General features: G+C 53.0%; 1 protein-coding gene across 1 annotated transcript in view; it reads right to left on the bottom strand.

Moving 5' to 3' along the window:
• Nucleotides 1-3067: 3067 nt before the first annotated feature.
• CIBAR2 (CBY1 interacting BAR domain containing 2) overlaps nucleotides 3068-26108 on the bottom strand; it is a gene marked incomplete at both ends in the record, with an annotated part of 43317 nt that continues 20276 nt past the window's right edge. The window contains 9 exon segments of the mRNA XM_082863021.1: nucleotides 3068-3181; nucleotides 3673-3771; nucleotides 5266-5379; nucleotides 8345-8449; nucleotides 9277-9282; nucleotides 9395-9496; nucleotides 9569-9587; nucleotides 9589-9627; nucleotides 11487-11728. Of these exon segments, the coding sequence (XP_082719147.1) occupies nucleotides 3068-3181; nucleotides 3673-3771; nucleotides 5266-5379; nucleotides 8345-8449; nucleotides 9277-9282; nucleotides 9395-9496; nucleotides 9569-9587; nucleotides 9589-9627; nucleotides 11487-11728 (840 nt within the window).

The raw sequence follows: 26108 nt of genomic DNA, 5'->3' as shown, positions 1-26108 counted from the left end.
GGGTTTGTCCTCAACGCCTGGGACTCTGAAAGGAAGAGACCCCAAAAGTTATGCTCCTTCCACCCCTGCTCACCCCACCTCCCACCTCCTGGGCCCCAAAGAGAGGAGCTAGGAATTTTGTCCCTATTCCCAAGCGACCATGCACACAGAGAGAGCCAGGGAAGCTCCTGGCCGATGTCCAACCCTGGAATTGGGAACAATTGGTCTCTTCGGCGTGCTGGGGCCAGAGAGGGAGGGGAGAGGCCCCTTGTGCCGTCAACTTACCTTTAATGAGCACCTACTGTGTGCCAGGCGCCACCAGGCTCCAGGACCACAAGATGAAGAAGCAAGGTCCTTTTCCTTCAGAAACTATCAGTGGGGTTCAGACACAACTGAGGTTAAAAAAAGGTACATTTGTGTGTGTCTGTCTGTGCATGCATGTGCACACATATAAATGCTTAGAGTATAAAAATATAACATAAAATATATACTGTAAATGTGATGATATATAATACAATCTACAATAAGGTTATTTTATAAATTATTATATAGGAAATATAGAATGTTTTAGTTATTTTTGGAGTGAGTGTCCTTCCTGGTTGAATCAGGGTGGGCTTCCCTGAGGAGGTGCCTTGGAGCTGCATTCTGGGAAATAAAAGTCACTGTGGCGAAGACGTTAATCCTGCAATGATCCCATGAGAAAGGTTTGGGTTTTTTTTAATTTAATTTAATTTTTTATTGAAATATAGCTAACTTACAATGTTGTGTTAGCTTCTGGTGTACAGCAAGATGATTCAGTTGTACATATCCATATTCTTTTTCATATTTTTTTCATTATATGTTATTACAAGATACCCCTGTGCTATACAGTAGGACCTTGTTTATCTATTTTATATATGGCAGTGTGTATCTGTTAATCCCATACTCCTAATTTATGCCACCCCCCTTAACCCTTTGGTAACCATAAGTTTGTTTTCTACGTCTGTGAGTCTATTTCTGTTTCGTAGATAAGTTCCTTTGTGTCATATTTTAGATTCCACATGTAAGTGATATCATATGATATTTGTCTTTCTGTCTGACTCACTTCACTTAGGGTGATAATCTCCAGTTCCATCCAAGCTGTTGCAAATGACATTATTTCATTCTTTTTTATGGCTGAGTAGTATTCCATTGTATGTAGGTACCACATCTTTATCCATTCATCTGTCAATGGACATTTAGGTTGCTTCCGTATCTTGGCTATTGTAAATAGTGCGCAAAGAACCTTGGGGTGCGTGTGTCTTCTTGAATTAGTTTTCTCCAGATACATGCCCAGGAGTGGGATTGCTGGATCATATGGTAACACTATTTTTTAAAGAACCTCCACACTGTTTTCCATAGTGGCTGCACCAGTTTATAATACATTCCCTCCAACAGTGTAGGAGGGTTCCCTTTTCACCACACCCGCGAGGAAGGTTTTGTTCACCACTTTGCTGAGGAGGAAATCATGGTACCCGCAGTGGGGAATGAAATCAGGGGCTCGCTGGCTCCAGAGCGTAGTGTTTATCCTGAACGGCTGCAGGACGTCCTCTCCCTGGCAGAGGTCTCTAGGAGGCAGCAGGAGGTGTGCTGAGAGCTGAGTGACCCAGAGCTCAGATGCCCCCAGCCACCATCAGGAATTTGCTTGCCAAATGTGCACACCCAGGGGGCCCAGGCGGGCAGGCGGCCGAGCCTGCAGACTCCCACCCCTCCTCCACTTCTGGGATGTGTCCCTGGTCCCACGGTCATCCCCGCACATCACGTCCCTATGGTTTGGGTGAATTGCGTCCCCAAAACTCATGTGTTGAAGTCCTAACTCCCAGTACTCACAATGTGACCTTATTTGGAAATAGAGTCTTTGCAGATATGTTTAGTTAGGATGAATGGGGTGGACCCCTGATCCTATGACTGGTGTCCTTATAAAAAGGGGAAACAGACCCCAGAAGGAACCAGACCTGCCAGCACCCTGATCTTGGAGTCCAGCCTGAGGGAGAATAGATTTCTGTGGTTTGAAGCCCCCAGTGTGTGGTGCTGTGTTAGAGCAGCCCTGGGAGATGATTCACCTGCGACCAATAAGGACTCTGTGGGGCTTTCCCGGGACAGACCCACCCAATGTCCTCCACCTGACTCTTGTTTGTAGAAAAACTTTAGCCTCCTAGGCTAGTTCCCTGAGTTCCAAAGAATAAATTTAATCAGAGAAATGAGAAAATGCAGAAGCTAAGGAAAATAGTCAAGCAAGACAAAATAATAAGAGTTCAGCCATTAAACAAAGCCAAGGACCTTTAGTTCCTCCTCAAGGGCTATAGATAATATTCTGCACCATGTCCTTTGAGCTGTTTTGCAGGTACGGAAACCCCACAGGTGGAAGAAGTTAACTGGATGCTGCCCAGTTACCTCACCACCAGCCAATCAGAAGAATGTCCACAAGGGACTTCCCTGGTGGTCCAGCAGTTAGGACTCTGCGCTTCAACTACAGGGGGCCCGGGTTCGATCCCTGACTGGGGAACTAAGATCCCACAAGTCGCACGGTACAGCCGGAAAAAAAAAAAAAAAAGAATGAAAGAAAAATGTCCAAGAGCTGATAACGTGCCCCACAGTCTCCCTCCCTCACCCTGTGTTTAAAAACCTTTCCTGAAAGTCATCGGGAAGTTGGGACCTTTTGAGCACCAGCTGCCTGGACTCTTTGCTTGGCGCCTGCAATAAATCCTGCCCTTTCCTTCACTACAACCCGTTGTCAGTAAATTGGCTTTACTGCACACAGGCAAATGGACCCGAGTTTGGTTCCGTAACACACGTTAACACGGGCTTAAACACCCAGAAGCCCAGTCATAAGACAGGAAATGAGACCCAGCAGGAGTCAGGGTGAGATGCACCCACGTTTATTGAACACCTGCTATGTACCAGGTGTCCTTCTGGGCACCCTGATCCCCAGAGCAGCCTGTGAGCTGAGTGATGTGATTCCTGCCAGACAGATGAGGAAAGCGGGACTCAGAGGACACGGGACTTGCACACGGCAGAGCCTCCGAGCATCCAGCCTCAGCCCCCTTTTCCTGACTGGGGAGTTCTCGTCCTAGCGATGCAGCCCCTTCCCCTGTCCCCTGAGATCCTCCACGGGGTCCTCCTCGGCAGACCTGTCCTCACTGGCTGCTTCTTTTCTCTGGCTCCGTACGGTGCTCTGAGTGCTCTAAATAAAAGAAATACATAACAACAACAGAATCATCATCACCATCACAGCAACAACAGCGATAATAATAATGACAGTGACAAGCATTGTTTCCTGAATGTTTCGGGTAGATGTGTTCGCCTAATGCCACAGCCCTTTGAGGGGGTTACTATCATTGGCCCCACTTTGCAGGTGAGGAATCTAAGGCACAGAGAGGTTAAGGAACTTTCCCCGGGTCACACAGCTTGGGAGCAATGGGTTTGGACCCAGGCAGTCTGGCTGGGGACCATACTTCCTCCGCTGCCTTTCAAGAGAATTATTCAGAAAGCATGAGACGCCCCTCACCACACTGTGGTTCCCTGAGTCTGCTTCAGGCAGGTCCGGGTCAGACTCAGGGCCACCCTCCCACTCCCCAAGCAGCACTCCCTTCTCAGACCCGAGTTCTCAGCCGGCCTCTGGTCTCTGGTCTCTTCACCTTGTCACAGGTGTCACGCCCCACCCCCAGTGCTCACCTGGGCGAGAAACCACGGGACGGCCGGGGGCAGGGTGGTGTCCGTGAGCAGCCGAGCGTCATAACGCCCATGAACTCCACGCATCTTGGCTCTAAAATCCTGCCAGGAGGGTTGGATCCGGTCAGGAAACAAAGAAAGGGGTGCCAGCGGGAAAGAAAGACGCGGGACGAGAAGCCGGTGCCCAGGTAACTGCAGGGACCCCCACCTACGCCAGGTCCGCCTAGGAGTCTCCTGTTTCTTATTCCTTATGATCTACTGCAGAGCGGTAAGTGGGCATTGTCATCCCATTTTACAGATGGGAAAACTGAGGCCCAGAGGCACGGTAACATGTCCATAGTCATGCAGAGAGATTAGAGATCACACTGCCCCCCGACCAAAATAGAGTTGAGTTGAGTGAACGCAGCAGAGCCCAGCCAACCTTCACTGACCCTCCTATGATGGTTTTAAAGCTCATCCACAAATGCTTTGACACTTCTCCCATCAGGAGCTGGACTGTAATTCTCCTCCCCTTGAATATGGCCTTAGTGATGCACTTCTAAGGAACAGAATGTGGCAGACAGGATGCTCAGTTTCTTCGGAGCTTAGGTCACGGAAGGTGACACAGTGTAATTCTCTGATGCTCACTCTTGGACCAGCTGCCATGCTGTGAGGAAGTCCACGCCCCATGGAGAGGCCGTGGGCAGTTATTCAGGCTGCAGACCCCACTGCAGACCCAGACGCGATGGGCCTCACTGGGGTACAGCTCATGCAGTCGCCCAGGGCCCCCAGCTCAGAAGGACTCTGCCATCTTGGAATTGTTAATAATTATTGAACAAAGGGCCCACGTCTTCATTTTGCCCTAAACTCTGCGAATCACGTGGCCCATCCTGGACCCAGATGACAGCCATCATCTACCACACACGGGCGAGGAAGCCTTGGAAACAGCTCCGGCCCCAGCTACGGATTGGCTGAAAGACTGGAGTGAGGACAGCCCAGCTGAACCCACCAACCCTAGAGCCACAGAAGATAATCGCGGTAAACGACCGCTGCTTTACACCACGAGGTGTGACGCAGCACATTAGAGATAACTCAGATGCCTTTTTCTAGATCCTCGTCACATCAGGTGTGGGTAATAAGCACTTTGTCTCCCTCCGAAGTTCAGCAGGCATCAGCCTGGCGATGCTTGTTGTTGTTGATTCATTTGTTTTTAAGCACCCAGGTGATGGTCATGAACGTGGATGGTCCAGAGAGAGAAGGTGTTGGGGAAATTCCCCACCTCTGGGGACTTGTGGTTGCCAAGGGGGAGGGTGGGAGGGAGAGGGATGGACTGGGAGTTTGGGATTAGCAGATGCAAACTATTACATATAGAATGGATAAACAACAAGGTCCTACTGTAGAGCACAGGGGACTATATTGGATCTCCTGGGATAAACCATAATGGAAAAGAATATTTTAAAAAAGAATGTCGTACGTGTAAAACGGAGGCACTTTGCTGTACAGAAGAGATTAGCACAGCATTGTCAATCAACTAGGCTTCAATTAAAAAAAAAAGACAAAAACAACCTCCAATTCAGCCCCACCCCCCAAATAGGAGATGAGATGTCCGTGAGCCACCTCCAGATCTCTCTCCAGGTCGTAGCTCTCCAGGGTCTGGAAGGCACTGGAATACACCTCCACTGCTTTGGCGTGGAAGACCATCTCAATGGTCACAAAGTCCGAAAAAATTTTCTATGGGGAGAGACGCGCAGGTCACATAAGTAACACTGTCAGAAGGACTGTCCTGGGGTCATCTCGACATGGACCAATTTGGGGGGGGTGTGGGCGGGGGCTTAGTTGTCTTTGCAGGCAGGTCCTAGGTGTGGAATTTCAATATATTATTTCTAATTAATTTATTTTTGTTGAACAGATAATGCATTCCCATAGTTCAAAAGCTGCCTTGCACAGAGATTGTTCCAGAAATGTGTGAGGCCTTGTGGACTTTCTGAGGGGCATCCTTTTCTCAGCTCTGTCAACCTGGCTCCTCCACTCAGCTTGCGCTTCTCTCATTCTGAGGTCAGGTTGATGGCTACAAACTTTCAGCCTCTGTCACCCACAGGCTAGAAGTGGGTCTTATGGGAGAGGGAGGGGATCCTACTGGCCCAGAAGGCCCGCAACCTGATAAGACAGCTTGTCAAAACATTATTAGTGATGGAAACGTTGGCTTCTCTTGATCAGATGGTTCAGCTTGGCTCAGTAAGCTCTCACAGAGCTCCTACTGTGTGTCCGGCTCCAGTGGGGGCTTCTACCGTGTGCTGGGCCCAGCACAAGCTCCTACTGTGTGCAAGACCTGAGGGGACACTCCTGCTTTGTGTCAAGTTCAGCACAGGCTCCTACTGTGTGTCAGTCCCCTCCTACGTGCTGGGCCCAGCACAAGCTCCCACTGTGAGTAGGGCCCAGCAAAGCTCCCACTGTGTGCAGGGCCCAGCACAAGCTCCCACTGTGTGTAGGGCCCAGCACAAGCTCCCACTGTGTGCTGGGCTCAGCACAAGCTCCTACAACGTGGCAGGCCCCAGCAGGAAACAGGCTTGCTGTTGGGGGAGGAGCCTGCAGTTTGGAGACACACCTCTTCCTGTCACGTGGGAAGCACCTGGAAGAGGCGGGCCAGAGGAAGCCGCTAGGCCGCCTGGGAGAAGGAAGGGGCGAGGGGCCAAAGACTGTGGTGGAAATCCCGGCTCCTGCCTCCTCCCGTCCTGCCCCCGGGAGGCCGTGCTGGTGACAACAACAGGCCGCGTCCTGCCCTTTGCCGGCCTGTAGCCCCGAGGAAATGACGTATCCTCTCAAGCCTCAGTTTATTCGTCTGCACAGGAAGGACAGGAGTGGTCCCAGTTCACAAAGCCCTACGAGAGATTCAGTGAGCGCCGCGGCTGTCGACCTGCGGGCCCCTCATCAACACCAGCCTCACCTGGGAGCTTGTCAGGGATGCACATTCTTCGGCCCACCCAGGCCCACTGGATGGGACGCCAGGGTGTGCCCCCCGTCTGCGTTTTAAGGAGACCGCCAGGGCATTTCTGACGCGCGCTCAGGTGAGTGAACCGCTGCTTGAAAGCATGGCTTACATTCTTTTTAGAGGAGCCAGAGAGTTATTTTGTAGATATTGCATTAGAATCGTGACCTAAAACTGATAGAGTGGTAATGATTATTTCAAGTTTGGGCTTTTATCTCTTTTAACATTTGGAGGTTTGGATAAGCGTCTCTTGCAAATGAATTCCCCCAATTTTAAAGGATGCCCATGTTAAAGTGCGTGCTTCTGTTGGCCGCCGACAGTGCAGAACCTTGTGTGCTCTCGCTGGCCTCGAAAACATCAGGTGCTTGATAATGGTCTGCTGGTGCTTTTAGGTTCTGCCTGCAACGTGGCTGCTTGAGCAGTAATTACCACTGTTTCATTCGCTTCATTCGTTCATTCTTTCATTCATTTTCCCAATATTTACTGAGTACCCACTGAGTGCCAGGCCCTAGACGTGGTGCCCAGGACCCAGGAGGGGACGTGGCAGGCAGGGGGTCTGCTCTGTGGCTTCGACGTGCAGTGTAGGAGGTGGCGTGGAGCAGTGAGATCTCCCTTGCTGTCCGCCATCACGGGGTCTGCGTGAACTCTGTCTCCCAAGAGCGTCAGCTCTGTGAGGACGGGGTCTTGCTTTGTTGGCTGTGGTGTCCCCAGCCTCAGGCATAGCGCCTGGCACACAGTAGGTATGTATTCAACATCTGTGAGGTTCACGAGTGAATTAAAGATACAATGAATCCACCCCCTGGGATAACTGCCCCCAGAGGGAGCGGAGCAGAGAGTGTTAACAGTTGGTTGGACTAGGTCTGGGGGTCCAGGTGACTTTCTCTGAAGGACAGCAGGTGTGAACTCGATGCAGAGTAGGGGCAGAGCCCTCCTGGTAGAGGACACAGCCTGTGCAAAGGCCCTGAGGTATAAAAGGTCTTGGTGCACTTTTGGAGCTTGGAGTGGTGTGTCCAAGAGAAGGCTGGAGGGCGGGGCTGGGGCTTTGAAGCCTTGGGGAGGATTTCAGCCTTTCTCCTTGGAATGAGGGGAGCACAGGAGGGTGTGAAACCCGGGAGTGACAAATCAGAGCTGCCTTTTGTGAGAACCTTGGGGCTGCAGTTTGGAAAATGGACTAAAGTGGCAGGGGGGCAAGAGTGGGTGCGGGGGTCTCTGTGACCATCTTGCCCTTAAAGACGCCGCCTCCCTGAGGCCTCTTGTAAGAGCTGGGGCTCTGGGCCTGGGGCTCTGCGTGTGTCGGGGTGGAGAGAGGAGGGATTTGTGCCCCTGGGGCTGTGCGGAGGAAAGGAGGAGGGTCCTGTGAATCCTGTGCGGAAAGGCAGGGGCTGGGGGGACAGACTCTGCCCCGTTCTCCTGGTAGGCGGGGAGCTTGGCCAGGTGCTGAGAGCGCACGACTGCCACTGCTGGCTTCCGGGCAGGACAGCTGAGTAGGACAGCTGCCCGAGCAGCCGGCCTCTACCCGCCGCGGCCAGGAGGAAGCCAGGATGAACTGTCCTGGGAGTCAGGGCCCTGAGAGCCAAGCAGGCAGAAGCTCACACACACGCTCTGTCACAGGGAACACACATGCACTCACACATGCACAGGTGCACACCCACCAGAGCTCACCCACGGGGCAGCCCAGAGTACTTCCGACCAGGGACCGACCACCCCCACCTGGAGGTCCTGCAGCTTCTGTTCCTGGAAGGCATCCACCATCTCCTCCAGCTGCTGGGAGGTGCGGCTGGCATCCACCAAGGCCCTCTGCGCGCCGGTCTCCGCCTGGCCCCAGAGATACAAAGCGTCATGGGGGCTCCATTCTGGATCATTCTCTGTCCCTTCACCCCACCCTTGGGCCAGCTGTCCTGCGTCGTGGGAGTCTCTTGCCAATTTGGTTTTGGAAGGAATGGCCGAGTGGGGCCACAGCGAAAGGGGCAGCTGCTTCTTGTTAGACCCTCTTGTTAGCTGTGTGACCTCAGGCAAGTCACTGAACCCCTCTGAGCCTCAGTGTGCTCGCCTGCAAACAGGGGACGGCTGTAAGGCCTGCTTTGCAGGATTGTTGCAAGCATGAGAGTGGGCTCAGCTGAACTACTGCTATGACAGGTACTCCACGTTCGCTGATAATTAATTCCCGCATGTGGAACGATTTTAGGTAATTAACTTACTGGTTGCCTTGTTTGGCATCTATATGGCCTGACTCCACAGCAGGCCTGGCACGTGACGAAGCTGGATTGCAGAGCCTGACGCCTGCAGAGCTGAGTTGGGGGTTGCCCCTTAGCTCTCTGTGTGACCTTGGGCAAGTCACTTTTCTCAGTTTCCCCACCTAGAAGTACCCACCTCCCGTGAGCAGTGATTAGGTAACCCTGGCAAGGAAGCAGGCTGTGGAGGGGAGTCTCTCTCTGACTCGCTAAGTAGCATCGCTGATGGGACGGAGCCCAGGTCTCCTGAGCCCCGGCTGATGGCTGGCTGTCCCAGAGCCTCTGACTCTGCTGTCCTAAGCCCGGGGCCCTGCACACATCTGCCCAGGTAAAGCTCACCTCGGCGTTTTGTGAGGCCGTTCGTTACCTGTGTGCGAGCCCGCCTTCCCCAGACAGACTTGCGACGCTCACCTGGGGCTGAAACAGGTGGCGTTAGGGATTCAGGTCAGCCAGCAGCCCCCGTGGAGGGGACACGGTGATGCACGGCCCCGACCTCAGCGCCCCCCAGCCCCTGCCTCGGGAAGGATACGATGGTCTGCCTCTGGGAAGGGGACTTCTGCCTGAGTCTCTCCAGCTTTTCCAGGTGTTTGAGCTCCTCGTTCTGGACGTGTTTGAATTCCTTGATCTCAGCCTATGGAAGGAGGAGGGTGCTTTCCTGGGGCCCCAGCCCCCCACGTGGCCCGCGCCACAGCGCCGTGCTCACCTGGGTCTGCTTCATCTGCGCCGTAGAACTTCAGGGGCTTGACGACCTCGGTCTCCAGCCTCTCGACCTGGGGGCACGCGGACATAACACAGTCAGAGCGGGTGGAGCCAGGCAGATGCTGGGGGCTGCACGGCCACCGGCCTGCACTTACAGAGCGCCGTCTGCATGTCCGCAGCCGCACGGTGGGCCCTCCTCCCACCTTGGGGTTGCGAGCACGGGCGACACATTGCATCTTGCTGAGCCCTGTTTCCTGGCCTGTACAATGGGTACAAGGAGTGTACCCGCCCACGGTTTTTTAGCAACTGGTTGGGACCCAGCGCTATTTCATTTCTCCAGACTGCCTTAGATCTCACCAGGGATGCCGACAGAGCCACCTGGCACACGGACTAGCAGGGAATTCAGAGCTGACTGTGCTGTGCGGCATCCAGGGACATGGCAGGGTCAGCGAGGGGGACACCTCACGCCCCTGAGTTAGTGCCTGTGTGCCAAGCCTACAACTAGACACAAGGATGAACAATACCCGTACTGGTAACAGTGGTCACAGTTAAAGCTAGTGTGGGTTACGCGCTTACCCTGTGGGTGTCACAGTAGAACAGGTGTAGGAGTCCCCCCAAGGGCTTCTTGAAACTCTGATCCCCAGGCACCACCCCAGAGCTTCTGACTCAGCAGGTCCAGGGTGCAGCCCAAGAATCTGCCTTTTTCTGACAGGTTCCCAGGTGAGGCTGGTGCCTGGAGGATGGGGTCCCCTGAGAGTCGGGTTTGCCCGATGGGCCAGGGGAGCTGGAGTCCCCACCCAGCCCCTTCCTCCTCCATTATGGCTTATGGCTCTTGTAAACGCAAACCTAAAGAAGAAATAATTTTTTCCCAAGTGCTGAAAGGGAAAGGGACTTATCCCTTCCCTTTCCGTGCAGTATTCCTTTGAGAAAACATGCAGTTGTAAATCCTTTCTCTGTCCCTTTGAGATGGATATAAACCCTTTAAAAACTGAAGAAGCCTCTGGCTGGTTTTACAACCAGGAAAGCCCAGTCATCTCTGAACTGTAAACTTGGGGAGCACAGCGTCTCCAGGGAGTTTGCCTGGTGCCCGGCTCCCAGCTGTACCTACCTGCTTGTCAGAGAGAGGTGAGGTTTTAGTTTTCTTTGGATAAAGATGATTAGCCAGCCCAGGTGGCCACCCAATCGCCAGGTGGAATTAGGAAGTCCTGTGTGACAAAAGGTGCTGTCCCCTTCCCTGTCCTCAGGGGGAGTGAGGTTTCTCTGTCTTTGCCATCACTTGTTCAATCGCCTGTGATGTGCATTACCTCAGGCTTAACGCTTATTCAATAGAAAACTGTTTCATTCTTTTGTACCATCGCAGAGAGGATTTTTCTGGGCTGGCTGGAGTTTTGTTTTATTTTATTTTTATTATTATTATTTTTTTATCCCAAACTCCTAACCCTTCCGTCTCCAATGCTCCCTCCCCCTTGGCAACCACAAGTCTGTTCTCTATGTCTGTGAGTCTGTTTCTGTTTCATAGTTCATTTGTGTCATATTTTAGATTCCACGTGGAAGTGATGTCATATGGTATTTGTCTTTCTCTGTCTGACTGACTTCACTTAGTAAGATCATCTCTAGGTCCGTCCGTGTTGCTGCAAATGGCATTATTTCCTTCTTTTTCATGGCTGAGTAATATTCCATTGTATATACGCCCCATGGGGATTTTGATTTTTAATTCTTTCCCTAACTCCCTGCAGCCTCCTTGCCCTCCACAAGCCTCCAGGCTCTCAGTCCTGTAAACTGCGGTGTCACCCTGGGGAGGGAGTGATGTGAGCGTCCTCACTCTGGGGACACCTTTGGAGGAGATGCGTCCGCTGACTGTGGACCCTGCCGGCCGGCTCCAACTCTCAGATCCCCCCGGGAAGTGGGTCCGCTGGGGCCACTCGCTCCCCTCGGCCTGCCGGTAACCCTGCACTTTGGCCAGGTCCTCGGCGAAGTTCCTCAGGGCGGCCCGCATCTCCGGGTTCTCCGTGTTGGCGAAGTCGATGAGCTGCTTGACCGGTTGGTCGGCCTTGTCACGCAGCTGGGCTGTCTGGCGGGTGTAGGCGGCCAGCAGCGAGTAGAACTGGCTGAAGCACTTCTCAGCGTTGGTCACTGTGTCCTCCGTCACCCACATCTGCTGTCCCTGGGGAGGTGGGGGTCTGAGGAGCCGTTCTGGGCACGGACGCCCAGCCAGGCCACAACAGCGAAACAGGGGTCACCCACCCACCGCCCTCCTCCTAGGTGGCAAACCCAGGCCAGGCGTCCGGTCCCCAGGATAATGCCCAAAGTCCCCGGGTCAGGCCGTCAAGGCAGATGCGGGAGACCAATGGGGTCACAGGGCCGGTCAGTGGCCGGGCAGGAGTGCAAACATGGGCTTGGCTCCTAACCTGGCCTTTCCCACCCCGGGCCCCTTACAGGGGCTTTATCTTCCCAGCAGAGTTGGTCTGTATTCCAGCCATGCTGAGCCCCAACGACCTCTTCTCTCTGAAATCCCCAGATTCTCTCTTTTCCCCGAGCTGTTGACATTCTCTCCCTTCTCTACATCGTAAATTTCTATTAATAAACTTTTTTGGGCGGTGGGGGGACCAGTTTTAGGTTTACAGAAAAGCTGAGTGGAAAGTACACAGGGTTCCTACATACCCCGTCCCCGGCGCTCAGGGTTTCCCTATCGTCAACCGCTTCCCTTTAGTGCCCGACCTCTGTTACCAAAGGTGAACCAATAGTGACACATTCTTAGTAACTAAAGTCCCTCGTTTACATGAAGTTTCCCTCTTGGTGTCCTGCATGCCGTGGATTTTGACAGGCGCCATTGTCAGTACCCTGCCTCCACCTTCACAGTGTCGCAGAGAACTCTCGCTGCCCTGAGGACCCCGTGCTCCGCCCGTGGGTCCCTCCTCCCTCCCCCAGCCCTGAACCTTTAGTGTGTCCTCCTGGCAGGCCGTTTATCACCATGTATCACTTCCTGTTGTGCTTGGTTCCTCTCACCCTCCGCATCTTTCTGGGTAGGGCTTGCGGGGAGCGTGCTGAGTCATCTTTACGTGCCGCTAGCCTGGGGCCTGCCCATCGCAGGTGTTCCATGAAAAAATACAGAGTGAGTGAAGGACCTGCTGGATTTCATCTTCCCGAGACAGTAAAGGGGGCACAGCCTCAGACAGTCGCCTCGCTCTCGCACCACTGCACCCTCTCCTTGCCCCTCGTCCCACCCAGGTGGTCACTGCCCCATCCTCTCTCTGTATGACCAAAGCCCCCAGCCTGTGCGTCCCTCCAATCACATCTCTAAAGCTGGAAGCTGAGAGGAGGGCCCTTTGTCCTCCTAGCAAACCCTAACTGCTGCAGCCCTTTACGGTTTGCAGTGTGCGTCGTGTGTATTACCCTGCAAACAAGGTAAACGGAGACCGGAGAGGTGCAGCATCTTGCTCCAGGTCACACAGCCGGCCGCAATCCCTGTCCCTCCACATGGGGTCCTCGGACCCCCTCAATCAGAATCGCCTGGGACACAAGTTAAGCCTGCAGAATCCCAGCCCACTCTCCGCCAGACTCCCTGTGAGTGAGGTCCAGGGGACTGCATTGTTAAAGAAGCCCATCAGGTGGTCCAGGGGCACCCTTGAGTTTGTGAGCCCCAGAGGAGCCAGGTGTGGAAACAACTGGGTAAGGGGCAAGTTGAGAAGGCAGGGATAGATTCAGGCTGCAGGCAGTGGGGTCGGGGACGATTTCACAGAGGGGGTGATGCCTGATGGGGTTTTGAGGTATGAAGAGGGGTTTCCCAGGTAGAGATGAGTGAGGGAAGTTGGGGTGGCCCCTGTGAATTTAGCTACCCCAGGGCTGTGGGCAAAAATGCTGGAGAAGCAGACAGAGGCCAGATTCTGGAAGCCTCCATGGCCTCTAGACCTCCAGGTGGGTGTGGTGTGGGTGGGAGAGCATCCTTACCACTGCCCCCCCCCCCGGCAGTCCAGGCGGCCCCATCTGTCTTGGTGCGTCTGGCCCCGAAAACCCGGCCGCCCCCTCCCTCCCGACCCAGGCCAGCGTGGGGCTGCTCACCTGGAGAGAACGATGTTCATTGTGGCTGGAGACAGCAGCTGTCCTGGTCCTGGGGAATACGGACAGGGCCCCAGGGGTCCCACAGGCTGGAAGAAGCCACACGGGGCTGGGTGCAGCTGCATGGTCCTGGCTCAAGGGACGCTGCCACCTGGTTACCAGGCGACGTGGCCACCCGCAGTCACCCTGGGAGGAGCCTCCGCTGGTCACTAAGGCAACCTCTCCCCGGGCCAGCCTCCCCTAGCGGATTAGGAGGCCTCAACCAGCCTTGCGCTGGTCCAGGTGGGGTCGCCGAGAGGCTCCCACTCTCCCGGTGAAGATGGAGGTTCTTGTGGACCTGGCAGCGCTGGGGTTCCCGAGGAGGCACCGGGCTTAGGGCTGCCGGCCCTGCGCCCAGCTGTGCTCGTGGGCCGTACTGCTGGGGCTCCTCCTCCGAGAAGGCCACGCGGCCTTCCCCAGGCTCCTAGGAGACTTGGCTACTCAGGAGGGGTTTGCGAAAAAGCACAGTGAATCGCTGCTCGTCGCTGAATCGAGGGGACAGGGCACCAGCCCGCAGGGACGTCTTCAACGTGTTAATCATCATTTTACTGGCCTTTCCCCCCTTATTATAAACACTCGCTGCTCGTTGCTGGAAACGCAAGAAAACAACGATAACACAAAAGGAAGAAAATAGAACGGCACATACAAAACGGCGCTAACTGAAGTACGGTACATTTTGCTAATTGTAGGATGTGTGCAATTCAGTGCATCTATGTTTTACCTGAAGAAAAGAAACAGGCAACTAACAACCCCAACAGGAAGAGATTGGGCGGGAAGAGGGGAAGGTAGAAAAGCAGCATGTTGGTAACTTGCCATGGAGGACCCGCTGCACAAGTCTGTTCACTTTGTATACGTCTGAAGGTCTTTATGACGAAGAGTGTGTTTGTTTTTTTTAAAGTGTATATGAAAGCGAGGACTGTATTTATTTTTATTGAAATACAGTTGATTTACAATGTTGTATTCGTCTCTGGTGTACAGCATGGTGACATACACACACACAGACACAGACACTCTTTCAGATTCTTTTCCAGTATAGTTTTTTACAAGATATTGAATATAGTTCCCTGTGCTGTACAGTAGGTCCTTGACAGTTCTCTCTTTTATATACAGGAGTGTGTCTGTTAATCCCGTACTCCTTATTTATCCCTCCCCTCCTTTCCCCTTTGGTAACCATAAGTTTGTTTTCTCTGCCTGTGGGTCTGTTTCTGTTTTGTAAATAAGTTCCTTTGTATATTTTTTTAGATTCCCCATGTAAGTGATATCATATGATATTTGTCTCTTCTCTGTTTGACTTACTTCACTTAGTATGATAATCTCTAGGTCCATCCATGTTGCTGCAAAGGGCATTATTTCATTTTTTTAATGGCTGAGTAGTATTCCATTCTGTAAGTGTGTATATATGTATATATACACCGCATCTTCTTTATCTATTCCTCTGTTGCTGGACACTTAGGTTGCTTCCAGGTCGTGGCTATTGTGACTAGTGCTGCTGTGAACATTGGGGTGCATGTATCTTTTCAAATTATAGTTTTCTCCGGATATATGCCCAGGAGTGGGATTGCTGGATCCTATGGTAGGTCTATTTTCAGTTTTGTAAGGAACCTCCATACTGTTCTCCACCGTGGCTGCACCAGCTTACATTCTCACCAGCATTGTAGGAGGGTTCCCTTTTCTCCACACCCTGAAAGCGAGGACTTTAGAGTCAGCTAAATACAGGTTCAAATCCCAGCCCTGCTGTGTGACCTTAGGCAAATCACCTGACCTCTCTGGGCAGCAGTCTTCTCCCAGGTAAAATGGGACCGTGGCCCTCTTTCCTTGCCTTGTTGTTAGGGGAAATAAGTCCCTGGTGCATCAGTAAAGAGACGGCAGGGCAGCCCCCAGGGCACTTCCTGGCCTGTCTGCCCACAGTGGCGCCAGCCCTGGGGTGGCTGGTCCTGTGCTGGTTACCTGCCCCTCCCCCCATATCTCTGCGTGGTCCCTTTATCACCCCCTACGTCCCTTTGCACAAGCTCAGTGCTCCCTGTGGGCCCTGAGCAATGCATACACATAACTCAGCTTCTTCCTGTCTGGGGCATGTCACCTCCCCTGACTTCCCACACGGTGGCCCTGACCGGTGCCCCGAGGCTCTGCCAGTCACTGTGCAGGTCTTCCCTGGATGAGGCCGCGGAAGGGGCTCCTGTGTCCCTGCTCTGTGCGGAGCGGCCGTCCTGGTACCGGTCAGATCCCTTGCACGCTCTCGGCTCCGTCTCTCTCGGGGGCTGCACCGCACTGAATAGTGTCCCCCCCAAATGCATGTCCACCCAGGACCTCAGAATGTGACCTTATTTGGAAATAGGGTCTTTGCAGATGTCATTAGCTGAGCTGAGCCATCCTGGAGCAGGACAGGCTCTGGTCCAACGACTGGGGTCTTGTAAAAAGAGGAAGCAGACACACAGGGAAGATGGCCACGTGACAGCAGGGGCGGAGACCGGAGGGATGTGGCTCTGAGCTGCGCCTGGCGTCCCTCGCTTCCTGCACATTTGGTGAAAAGCTTCAGTTCCATCCCTGGGCCTCGTTCTATCCCTTACGTATGATTTCTCTCCCTCCCTCCTTCCCTCTGTCTCTTTCCAACGTCATTAACGTTTCATGCAGGTAATTCTCATCACAACAGCAACAGTAATAATACCTGCGGGGCAGCTCTGGGCCTGTCCTGCTCATTCACTCATACACTCAAAAAACAGAATCGGCGTTTTCTTACCAAATGTGGGATTTTTAAAAAGTTGGAGTTGGGAATCAGCAGGCCAACATTAATTGGAGACGTGACATTTCACTTTAAAATGCAACCTTTTCAGTTAGCGAACTGCGATGGTCAGTCTTCTGTGTCATCTCAGCCGGGCCATAGTGACCCACCGTTTCATCCAACACGAACGCGTGGGTTGCTGGGAAGGCACTGGGGGATGCGGTCGGCCTTGCAGTCAGTTGGCTTGAAGTAAAGGACCTGACCCTCAGTGACATGGCGGGGTGGGAGGGGCGCGGGGCTTCACCACTGGGAGATCCTAGGAGCAAAAGTGAGGTTTCCAGGAGCTTCAGCTCCTGCCTGAGTTTCCAGCCCGCCCTTTGGATTTCGGACTTGCCAGCCCCACATCACGTGAGCCAGTTCCTTAAAATAAATCTCCTCATATATTCAGTGGGTTCTGTTTCCCTGGAGCACCCACCTCTTGTAGGACTAGGAGAGGCCGCAAAGCCATTTCAGGTTTCTGGGGCTCCGGAAGTGTGAGTTCAGCGTTATAAGCAACGACCACCAGAGGGCAGCAGAGACCCCCTAATGGGGAATTACCACGTGGAGGGCAGAGTGGGAGGTGACCCCAGGAAACGCACCAGAGGAAGCCCGTGCCTTCAGGCAAGATGGGAAAAGGAGCAGCTGATGGAGAGAAAGGGCAGTGGGTCATTCATGAACTTAAAGAACTTTAAAGAACGGAGACCACTTTCTAGTAGGGCTACACGGAGACATCTTGTGGCCAGAGAGAGAAAAGCCAAGAGACTGGGGAGAGGGGGGTGCAGGGGCTGGGTGGGGAGAAAGCCTCCCCCTCCTTCCACCCTCCCCCTCCCCTCCCCTCCCCTCCCCTCCCCTCCCCTCCCCTCCCCTCCCCTCCCCCTCCCCTCCCTCTCCCTTCCCTCCCCTCCCCTCCCCCTCCCCCTCCCCTCCCCTCCTCCCCCCTCCCCTCCCCTCCTCCCCCCTCCCCTCCCCTCCTCCCCCCTCCCCTCCCCTCCCCCTCCCTTCCCTCCCTCCCTCCCCTCCCTCCCCTCCCTCTCCCTTCCCTCCCTCCCTCCCCTCCCTCCCCTCCCTCCCCCTCCCTCCCCCACCCCAGACCCCTTCACCACCCTTGGCTGCAGGGGCAAGCAGGTCTGTGTCTTAGAGAAAAATGGCGTGAACCCTGTGCACACCCCACCCCCACCCCTGTTTAGGGCCCATGGCTTGCACTCTTTCTTTCCTATATGTATTTTTGCTGAACCACGTGAGAGCCCATTGCAGACGTCCTGCCCCTTTGCCCCAAATCCAGCGTGCATCTCAAGAGCAGGTTCATTATGTTCTCCTGCAAGAACTCACGTGACCATCACACCCAGAAAACATGGATGCAGGGCTGGCATGCAGTCCTCTCTCCATGGGCGCATTTCCCCAACCGTCCCACTAAAGTCACTGGTGGCTGGTTTTTCCGCTGATTCGGGATGCATTGCAATTCCTGCTGAGTCTGCTTAGTCTCCTTGAGTTGAAAGTGGCCCCCCCTGGCTTTTTCTTTTCAGGATGCCGCCTTTCTGTTTGTAACAAATAATTTCTGTCCTACAGAAATAATACAAGAACTCCTTCACCCAGATTCTCCAACTGTTAACATTTTACTGAGTTTGCCTTATCATTCTCTTCTCTCTCTTTTCTGATCCACTTGAGAGCAAGTTGCAGACCCGATGCCCCTTTACCCAAATACCCGGTGTGCGTTTCCTAAGAGCAGGACGAGCCTCTCACACAGCCACAGACAAACTCAAAACCAGACGCTTCACACTGTTACACACTCTTTCACTCTTTATCTAATCTACAGGCTTCATTCAGATTTCACACTTGTCCCCGTAATGTCGTTTCAGTACGTAAGCAAACAGATAATTTTCTCGTGCTCCAGTGTCCAGTCCAGGGTCACCTGCTGTCCTTAGCTGGCATGATTCTGATGTCTTCGTGGACGGGGGGCCAGTTGCTTTGGGGGAACGTCGCTCCGTTGGGCTGGGCGCGGGTCTCACACCTGGGCCCGAGGACTGAGGCGGGTGGTCCTTCCCCGTGTTATGAGACTGTGTTCCATGGCCAGCTCCGTTCCCTCCTCCGTTCCCCGTGTGATGTCACTGCCAGCTCTCTTACTTGCCCCTCACCTGCTGGTGAGCCCAGGATCCGGCTCCGTCATCCTCCGCCCCCCACCAGGGGTTTGCTGAGTGTCTCCTCCACCCCCGGCCCTGGGCTGCTGTTGGGGACGCCTCTCTACACAGGCAGAAAGGTCCCTGACTCGTGGAGCTAGTGCCCAGGGGCCAAGTCCAGGCTCCTTCCTCCTAGCTGGGCCCCAGGGCAGGCCAGGACTCCCCTGAGCCTCAGTTTGCTCATCTGTGAAGTGGGGACAGTCATCTTCCACCCTCACACGGTGACCTCAGGGAGGAAATGAGATGGTGCCAGGAAGGGACCCTTGGTGTCAGGCCAAAGTAGCCCTGGGCAGCATGGGGGTGGCTGCCAGTGCCCAGAGGGCCCCATCCCCATGTGGGGTCTGACCACACCGAGCTCCGGGAGCTCTGCCCTCCCAGATCCAAGCCCCAACATTTTTAGTGCCACTCAATATTGAATTAGCTTTTTTTTTTTTCCTTTCCTGGCTTCAATTGGGTCTTTGTTGCTGCGCGGGGGCTTTCTCTAGTTGCGGCGAGCGGGGGCTACTCTTCGTTGCGGTGCGCGGGCTTCTCATTGCGGTGGCTTCTTTTGTTGCGGAGCATGGGCTCTAGGGCACGTGGGCTTCAGTAGTTGTGGCACGTGGGCTTCAGTAGTTGTGGCTCGCAGGCTCAGTGGTTGTGGCTCACGGGCTTAGGTGCTCCGCAGCATGTGGGATCTTCCCAGACCAGGGCTCGAACCCGGATTCTTAATCCCTTCGTCACCAGGGAAGTCCCTGAATTAGCTTTTTTTTTAGCAGCCACATCACACCGAGCTGGCATTTCACAGGCCTCACGGAGCCAGCAGGCAGGTACATGAACTCAGAAAGGGGCACTCAGTTTGGGCTGCTGCAGACCCTACAGTCAGCAGTGGCTTTGCAGCCCTGCTGGGCCCGGTGTTTCTTCTGACTCTTGAGTCCGGCTTGGGGGACATGCTGAGAGGCCCCAGGGAGACAGGGGTCGGGCAGGGCCCCCCGATGGGTCCCGCTCGGTGAAAGCGGAGGGGTGGTCCCAGGCCTGGAAATGGCTCTGTCCTAGATGGGCCCGCGCTGGGGGCATCAGGCCAGCTGGGAGGGATGAGGCTGGAGGGGGCGATGGGGAAAGTTCCCCGACCGTGCCTGGCCTCGAATTGGGAAAGAGCAGTAAGGAGCCAAGCAGAACGTCCCAGTTCACATGACGGGCAGCGTCCGGGGTGGGGCGGGGGTGTCTCGTCCTGCTCGCCCCTCACCCCCCCCAGATTCTGCTTCTGCTCTGACTCCTGAGCTCTGAAACATGAGATAATAAACGTGTTCTGTCTGGGGTCATTTGGTTACAGCCTCCCCAGGAGACTCCTTTTTAATTCAAAGCCTGGCCATTCATCTGCTCTCTGGGGCTGGCTGCAGAGGACACAGAGCTAGTGTGAACCCTGGGGGACCAGAGGACTCATGGGGGTCCACAAATCAAAGGAAACCCCAAATAATCATGGCTTTAAGAAGATGGAAATGGGGAATTCCTTGGTGGTCTAGTGGTTAGGACTCTGTGCTTTCACCACCAAGGGCCTGGGTTCAGTCCTTGGTCGGGGCACTAAGATCCCATAAGCTGTGCAGCGTGGACAAAAAAAAAAAAAAAAAGAAAGAAAGAAAGAAGATGGAAACTTATTTTTCACTGCAGGGGGCTCTATGATGTCAGGGCCCAAGTTTCTCCCATCTTGTTCTTCCTATTCCTAGAGTCACCCCAGGTGCCAAAATGGCTGCTGGAACTCAGGTCATCACATCTACCATCCAGCAAGCAAGAAGAAGGGCGGGGCGAAGAATGGCATGCCCCTTTCTTAAGCTGTGCGTCACTTTGCACTCACATCCTGCTGGCTAGAACTTAGTCACACAGCCACACCTAGCTGCAAGGGAGGCTAGCAAATGTAGTCCAGGCTGCAGGGCCCCACTTCTGGCAGGGCCCATAGCTACCAACTTCACATGGACTCAGTATGCACTCACAGACACCAAAGCCCCAGCCTCTCCCAACAGGACACCAATGTCAGGGATCTGGGGAACTTGGCAAACACCCCACCCTGTGTTCCAAGAACTCGGGGCTCACGTGCTGAGCGGGCACCAGGGACAGGCCTGGTGTCCCATCTTTCTCCAGGCCAGCGGTGGCCTTGGGTTCCCCAGGCTCAAGATATCGTTTGTGGCGTGCCTCGCTGCCTGTCTGCAGTCTTGACCAGACAATTAGAAAGGGCTCTCAGATTTCTTCAAATGAGTGGAAGAACAGAACCAAAACCAAAATATGTTTCCCTTGGAAAACTCAGGGGTGATTTTGAAACCCAGTGATGCAGAATGTCGGGAAGGGGTTGGAGTGATTGCTCCCTGGGTCCCCTGAACAGAGGAAAATCCAGAAGCACTCCTGGGAGAGTGCCCTGAAGGACTGGGGAGAGGGATCTCGGGAGGAGGGCTCGGGAGCCGTGGGATCCAGTCCGCCTTGGCGGCTGGGTGCCATGTGACCCGGGCAGTCACTTCCCCTCTCTGGATCTCATGTTCTTTTCTGTATAATGAGAGGGTGGGATCAAGAGTCCCCCCCATCTCTGTTGCCCTGGGGATCAGTTTCACATCCCAAGGCACCCTGCACTCTGACCCTGTACAGCTTTCTGAAAAACCCTCAGCCCACAGCTCAGCGCTGCCCCAGGGACCCGTGGTTCCTGGGAGCCGGGCCGCAGCTCCACGTGAAGGAGCCTCTCTCCTCAATTCTTTCTCATCTGCCGGACTCCTGGCAACACAAACGTTTCCAGAACAGGAAAGCCTTGTTCCCTCCTAGGCAAAGAGAAGACAATTTAGGAGCCATTAGCAGTTCCCCGGGAGAAGAGAGAAAGGGAAGGACGATGGGAAAAGAAAACCCTAAGATGCATCTTATTCATATTTTTTACAAAGCTGTTTTTCCCCTAATTTTAGAAAATCCAGAAACGTAGGTAGAAAGTACGGAGGGAAAAGGTGAAAACCCACATCCAGAAATATCCATTAGTTGCATTGGGGTACGTTTCCTCACAATCTCTTTAGTAAATAATTTATATGAGTTCATAATTTCTGTGTATCACAGGTCTGCCCCTGTTGTTTCTTATAAACTCTGCATGGGTATAATTTTTGTTACTTTTTCCAGCTTTTTATTAAGAAAGATTTCAAATATACGCAACAGTGGAAAAAAATAGGGCAACATAGTTTGTGTCCCCACCATCTAGATTCCAATACTGTTAACGTTTGCCAGTCTTTGAGCTTGTTTTATTGGCTGTATAATATTCCATGACAGTAGGTGTACTTGAACTCAGTCAGTTACTGAACAAATATTTATTAAGTGGCTACTCTGTGCCCAGCGATCTCCTAGGCACTGGGGCCATGTCAGGGAAGCGTAGGCCTGCGTTTCCTGAGTGGACATTCAGTGCGGAACGTAGCCAGACCAAGGAGCCAACAGCCAGCAGGCGAAGGGGAATTTCTAACGTGCAACTCAGCCTTCCCGGGAGCTCAGGACACCCTTGAGAAGGGGGAAAGTTCTCTACGGGGACTTTTGGGTTTTGTGTGTGTGTGTTTGTGTGTATTTTTAATTTTATTGGAGTAGAGTTGATTTACAGTGTCATGTTAGTTTCAGGTGGACAACATAGTGATTCAGTTATACATATATACATATTCTTCTTTTTCAGATTCTTTTCCCATATAGGTTATTACAGAATACTGAGTAGTGTTCCTTGAGCTGTACAGTAGGTCCTTGTTGGTTATCTATTTTATATATTCTACAGGGACATCGGCCATCAGTTTGGGGCCCACTTCCTCAGTACGATGGAGTCATCAGGGCATCCCCCAGCCCGTGGGAAACCAGTGCCAAGCGGTCCCTGACTTTTTTCAGCCACGTCTCCACAACAGCCACCGGCTGTGGGTAGGATGCCACCGCAGCAGGGCCCAGCCCAGTGGTCCCCAAAGGCTGACCACATGCCCAAGCAGGCCTGTTTAAGCATTTGCACAGTCCAAAGCAAACAGACAGGAAGGGACATGGGAGACGCAAAAGCGTACTCACAAAGTGGGGCTGATCCCATTAAAAAAAAAAATTCCGAGATTGTTGATTTCCTTTGCTTTTGGTGCTAACGTGTCTCTTGCCTGGTATCAAATGGCAGTAGTTGTAAGTGGTATTTTAGAAGTTGTCCTTTCTCGGTCAGACAAAGAGTTGGCAACCCTCTGTTAATTCCCAAAACTGGGGAAAAAGAAGAATTACTAATCTATGCCATCTAAGGGCTGGGAGCTGCCACTGGGTCCATCTCACTCACTCACAGAGGATGGGATTGGCCAAGGCATCGTGACCCTTTCCTGCCTTCTCACCTACAACTTGAATTTCTTTTTTTTTCTTAATTTATTTTATTGAAGTATAGTTGATTTACAGTGTTGTGTGAATTTATACCATACAATACAGTGATTCAGTTATACATATATCTACATGCTTTTTCATATTTTTTTCCATGATGGTTTATCACATATAGTTCCACGTGCTATACAGTAGGACCTCATTGTTTATCCATTCTATGTATAGTAGTTTGCATGGCTAACCCCAAACTCCCACTCCATCCCTCCCCCACCCCCCTCCCCCTTGGCAACCACAAGTCTGTTCTCTATGTCTGTGAGTCTGTTTCTGTTTCGTAGAGAAATTCTTCTGTGCCATATTTTAGATTCCACAGATAAGTGATATCATCTGGTATTTGTCTTTCTCTTTCTGACTTCTCTTAGTATGATCATCTCCAGGTCCATCCATGTTGCCGCAAATGGCATTCTTTCATTCTTTTTTTATGGCCGAGTAATATTCCATTGTATGTATGTACCACATCTTCTTTATCCATTCATCTGTCCATGGACATTTAGGTTATTTCCATGTCTTGGCTATTGTGAATAGTATGCAGGTTGAATTTCTTACCGTCCGGCCTGTCCCAGTGTCCACGGGCCCCAGGCCTCAAGGGGGAGGGGCATTCTCACCTGGGAGATAGGTGAGCCACCTCTGTCAGTGAGAGAGGGGGGAAAGGATGCTCGTGGCTTCCAGGGATACAGTTCTCTGGGACGTGTGGCAGGGGCACCTTTATGCCAGCCCTCCAAACGAGGAAACTGAGGCACGGAAGGGTTTGCGCCCTGTGCCCGAGGAGAACAGAGCCGGGCGCCAAAGCCTGTGCCTCCCTTCCACAAGGGGTCCGGACTTCACCAATCAGGAAAATTCAAAAATCATAATCTGGGGGGAACAAGTGCAGGTAAGACACCTTTTTATTTGGCCCAGGCAGAAACACTTTTCAAAAGCCAAAAAAACCTGAGGTTCCCCTATCACAGCATTTTATTCAAGGAACGAACACTGTAACGCGCACACACACGCGCGCAGATGACCTCAGAGGAGGTACCAGCTGCCCCCTCACGCTGACATATTCTAAACGCTCAGGAGCCCTATTTTGCTCCTCTTTTTTGAGCTCCCGGTGGCCAAACTGCTTGATTCAAATCCCAGCTCCTCCGCCTGCCAGTCCTGAGACTGTGGCCCAGGTCTGACCTGCCTGGGGCCTCATTTTCCTCACCTGTAAAATGGGGACAGGAAGACAGCCCTTCGACAGGCTCTCGCGTGGGGTGAGTGCCCGGAAGTGATGGTCACTTTTGTTCCCGGTCCTGAAGCAGGGACCTGGCTGGGCTCAGGACGGGGAGGCCGGGGGGAGTGTGAGCGAGGAAAGTGGGAGGCTGGCCAAGGTCAACTCTACTGACTTCCGGCTCCACCAAGGCATCCGAGCCGCCTCTGTCCAAGGCACCGAAGGGTGACCTCCCCTCGGGCTCCCCGGTTCCACAGGCACAATTCAGCGTCTTCCTCGGGCTCCGCGGAACTTTTTCCTCTAAACAATAAGTGCTGAGCTCCTGTGCTTCCTCCCCCACAAGGGCGGCATCGCACATCCGCTGCATTTGGCCGGGATGGACTCCGCGGAGGCCAAGGCATGGGGGATGGGCTCCGTCCAGGAGCAGAGCTGCAGACTCGGAGGGGTGGGGGTGTGTGTGGCCCGACACCAGGTCCCTCCCAGGACAGTCGCCCGGAGGACGCCGTTCAGCCCGGCGGGGCCTTCAGTGACGACATGATATCAGAGGAGAACTTGATGAGAATGTGGAAATTTCCACAGAATGCGAGTCTGGGTCTGGTTCCTTGGACTTCTGAATGATCAGAGGTCGTTAGAGCTCAGAGCGCAGCATGCGGTCAGGATCCGTGTTCCCACGTGGGTGCTTAGATGATCATAAAGCCATCCATTCATTCAGCAAGACTGTGATGGAGCAGCTGCTCTCCACTGCGCCCTGGAGGGGACCACAGCAGACAGGACAGGTGTGCGCCCTGATTTCCTGGAGTCTCAGTCCAGAGGGAGCCCCTATTTATTTATTTTTTAAATGTTTACAGCGGCCCAAATTTTTTTTTTTTTTTTAATTTATTTTGTCTGCCCCGGGTCTTAGTTGCAGCACGTGGGATGTTTAGTTACAGCATGCATACGGGATCTAGTTCCCTGATCAGGGATCGAACCCGGGCCCCCTGCATTGGGAGCACGGAGTCTTACCCACTGGACCACCAGGGGAAGTCCCGGGGGAGACCCCCTTTAAACAAGAGCTTGGCAGTTCCGTGGGTGGTAAAGACTGTGTTCAGAAGATCTGGTGGAAGAGCAAGGTAAGAGGAGCGAGAAGCCACATCACCCCCACTAGGACGGCCACAGTCGGAAAGATGGACAGTCACAAGTGTTGGCGAGGATGCAGAGAAATCAGAACCAGCATGCACTGCTGCTGGGACTGGAAACTGGTGCAGCTGCCTGGGAAGACAGCCTGGCAGCTCCTCAAAAGGTTAAACATAGAGTGACCACGTGACTGAGGCATTCCACTCCTAGGTATCTACCCAAGACAAACGGAAACGCCCCCACACGGAAAAGTGTCCACAACTGTTCACAGCAGCACTATTCACAATAGCCTCAAAGTGGAAACGACCCAAATATCCATCCATGGATAAATGAATAAACAAAATGTGGTCTGTCCGCGCACTGGGCTGTTATTCAGCCGTGAAAAGGAATGCAGCCCAGGCTGTGACATGGACGAACCTTGAAAACATCCTACTACGTGAAAGAAGCCAGTTACAAAAGACCCACATACGGTGTGATTCCACTTGTACGAAATGTCAAGAATAGGAAAATTCATAGAGACAGAAAGTAGATTAGCGTTTGCCAGAGCTGGGGGGTAGGGAGAATGGGGCTTGACACTAAAGGATATAGGGTTTCTCTGGGGGGCGGTGAAAATGTTCTGGAATTACATAGTGCTAATGGTTACACACCCTTGTGAATACGTTTTAAAAAAGACTGCTGAATTGTACACTTTAAAACTGTGAATTTTATAGTATATGAATTATAGCTCAACGTTAAAAAAAGCAGAGAGAAGGGCCGGGAAACGGGCGCTTTCAATCTTTTAAGGATCTCTCCCCACGTAAGTCCTGGAAAGTGTATAAAATATTCATTCCTTTGAAACTTTCCAGGCTTTCAC

The sequence above is a fragment of the Leucopleurus acutus genome (assembly GCF_964270905.1).
Source record: "Leucopleurus acutus genome assembly, chromosome: 20".
Classification (NCBI taxonomy): Eukaryota; Metazoa; Chordata; class Mammalia; order Artiodactyla; family Delphinidae; genus Leucopleurus; species Leucopleurus acutus.
Note: the sequence above shows the minus strand (reverse complement) of the source record. Positions and strands in the feature narration are given on the sequence as shown.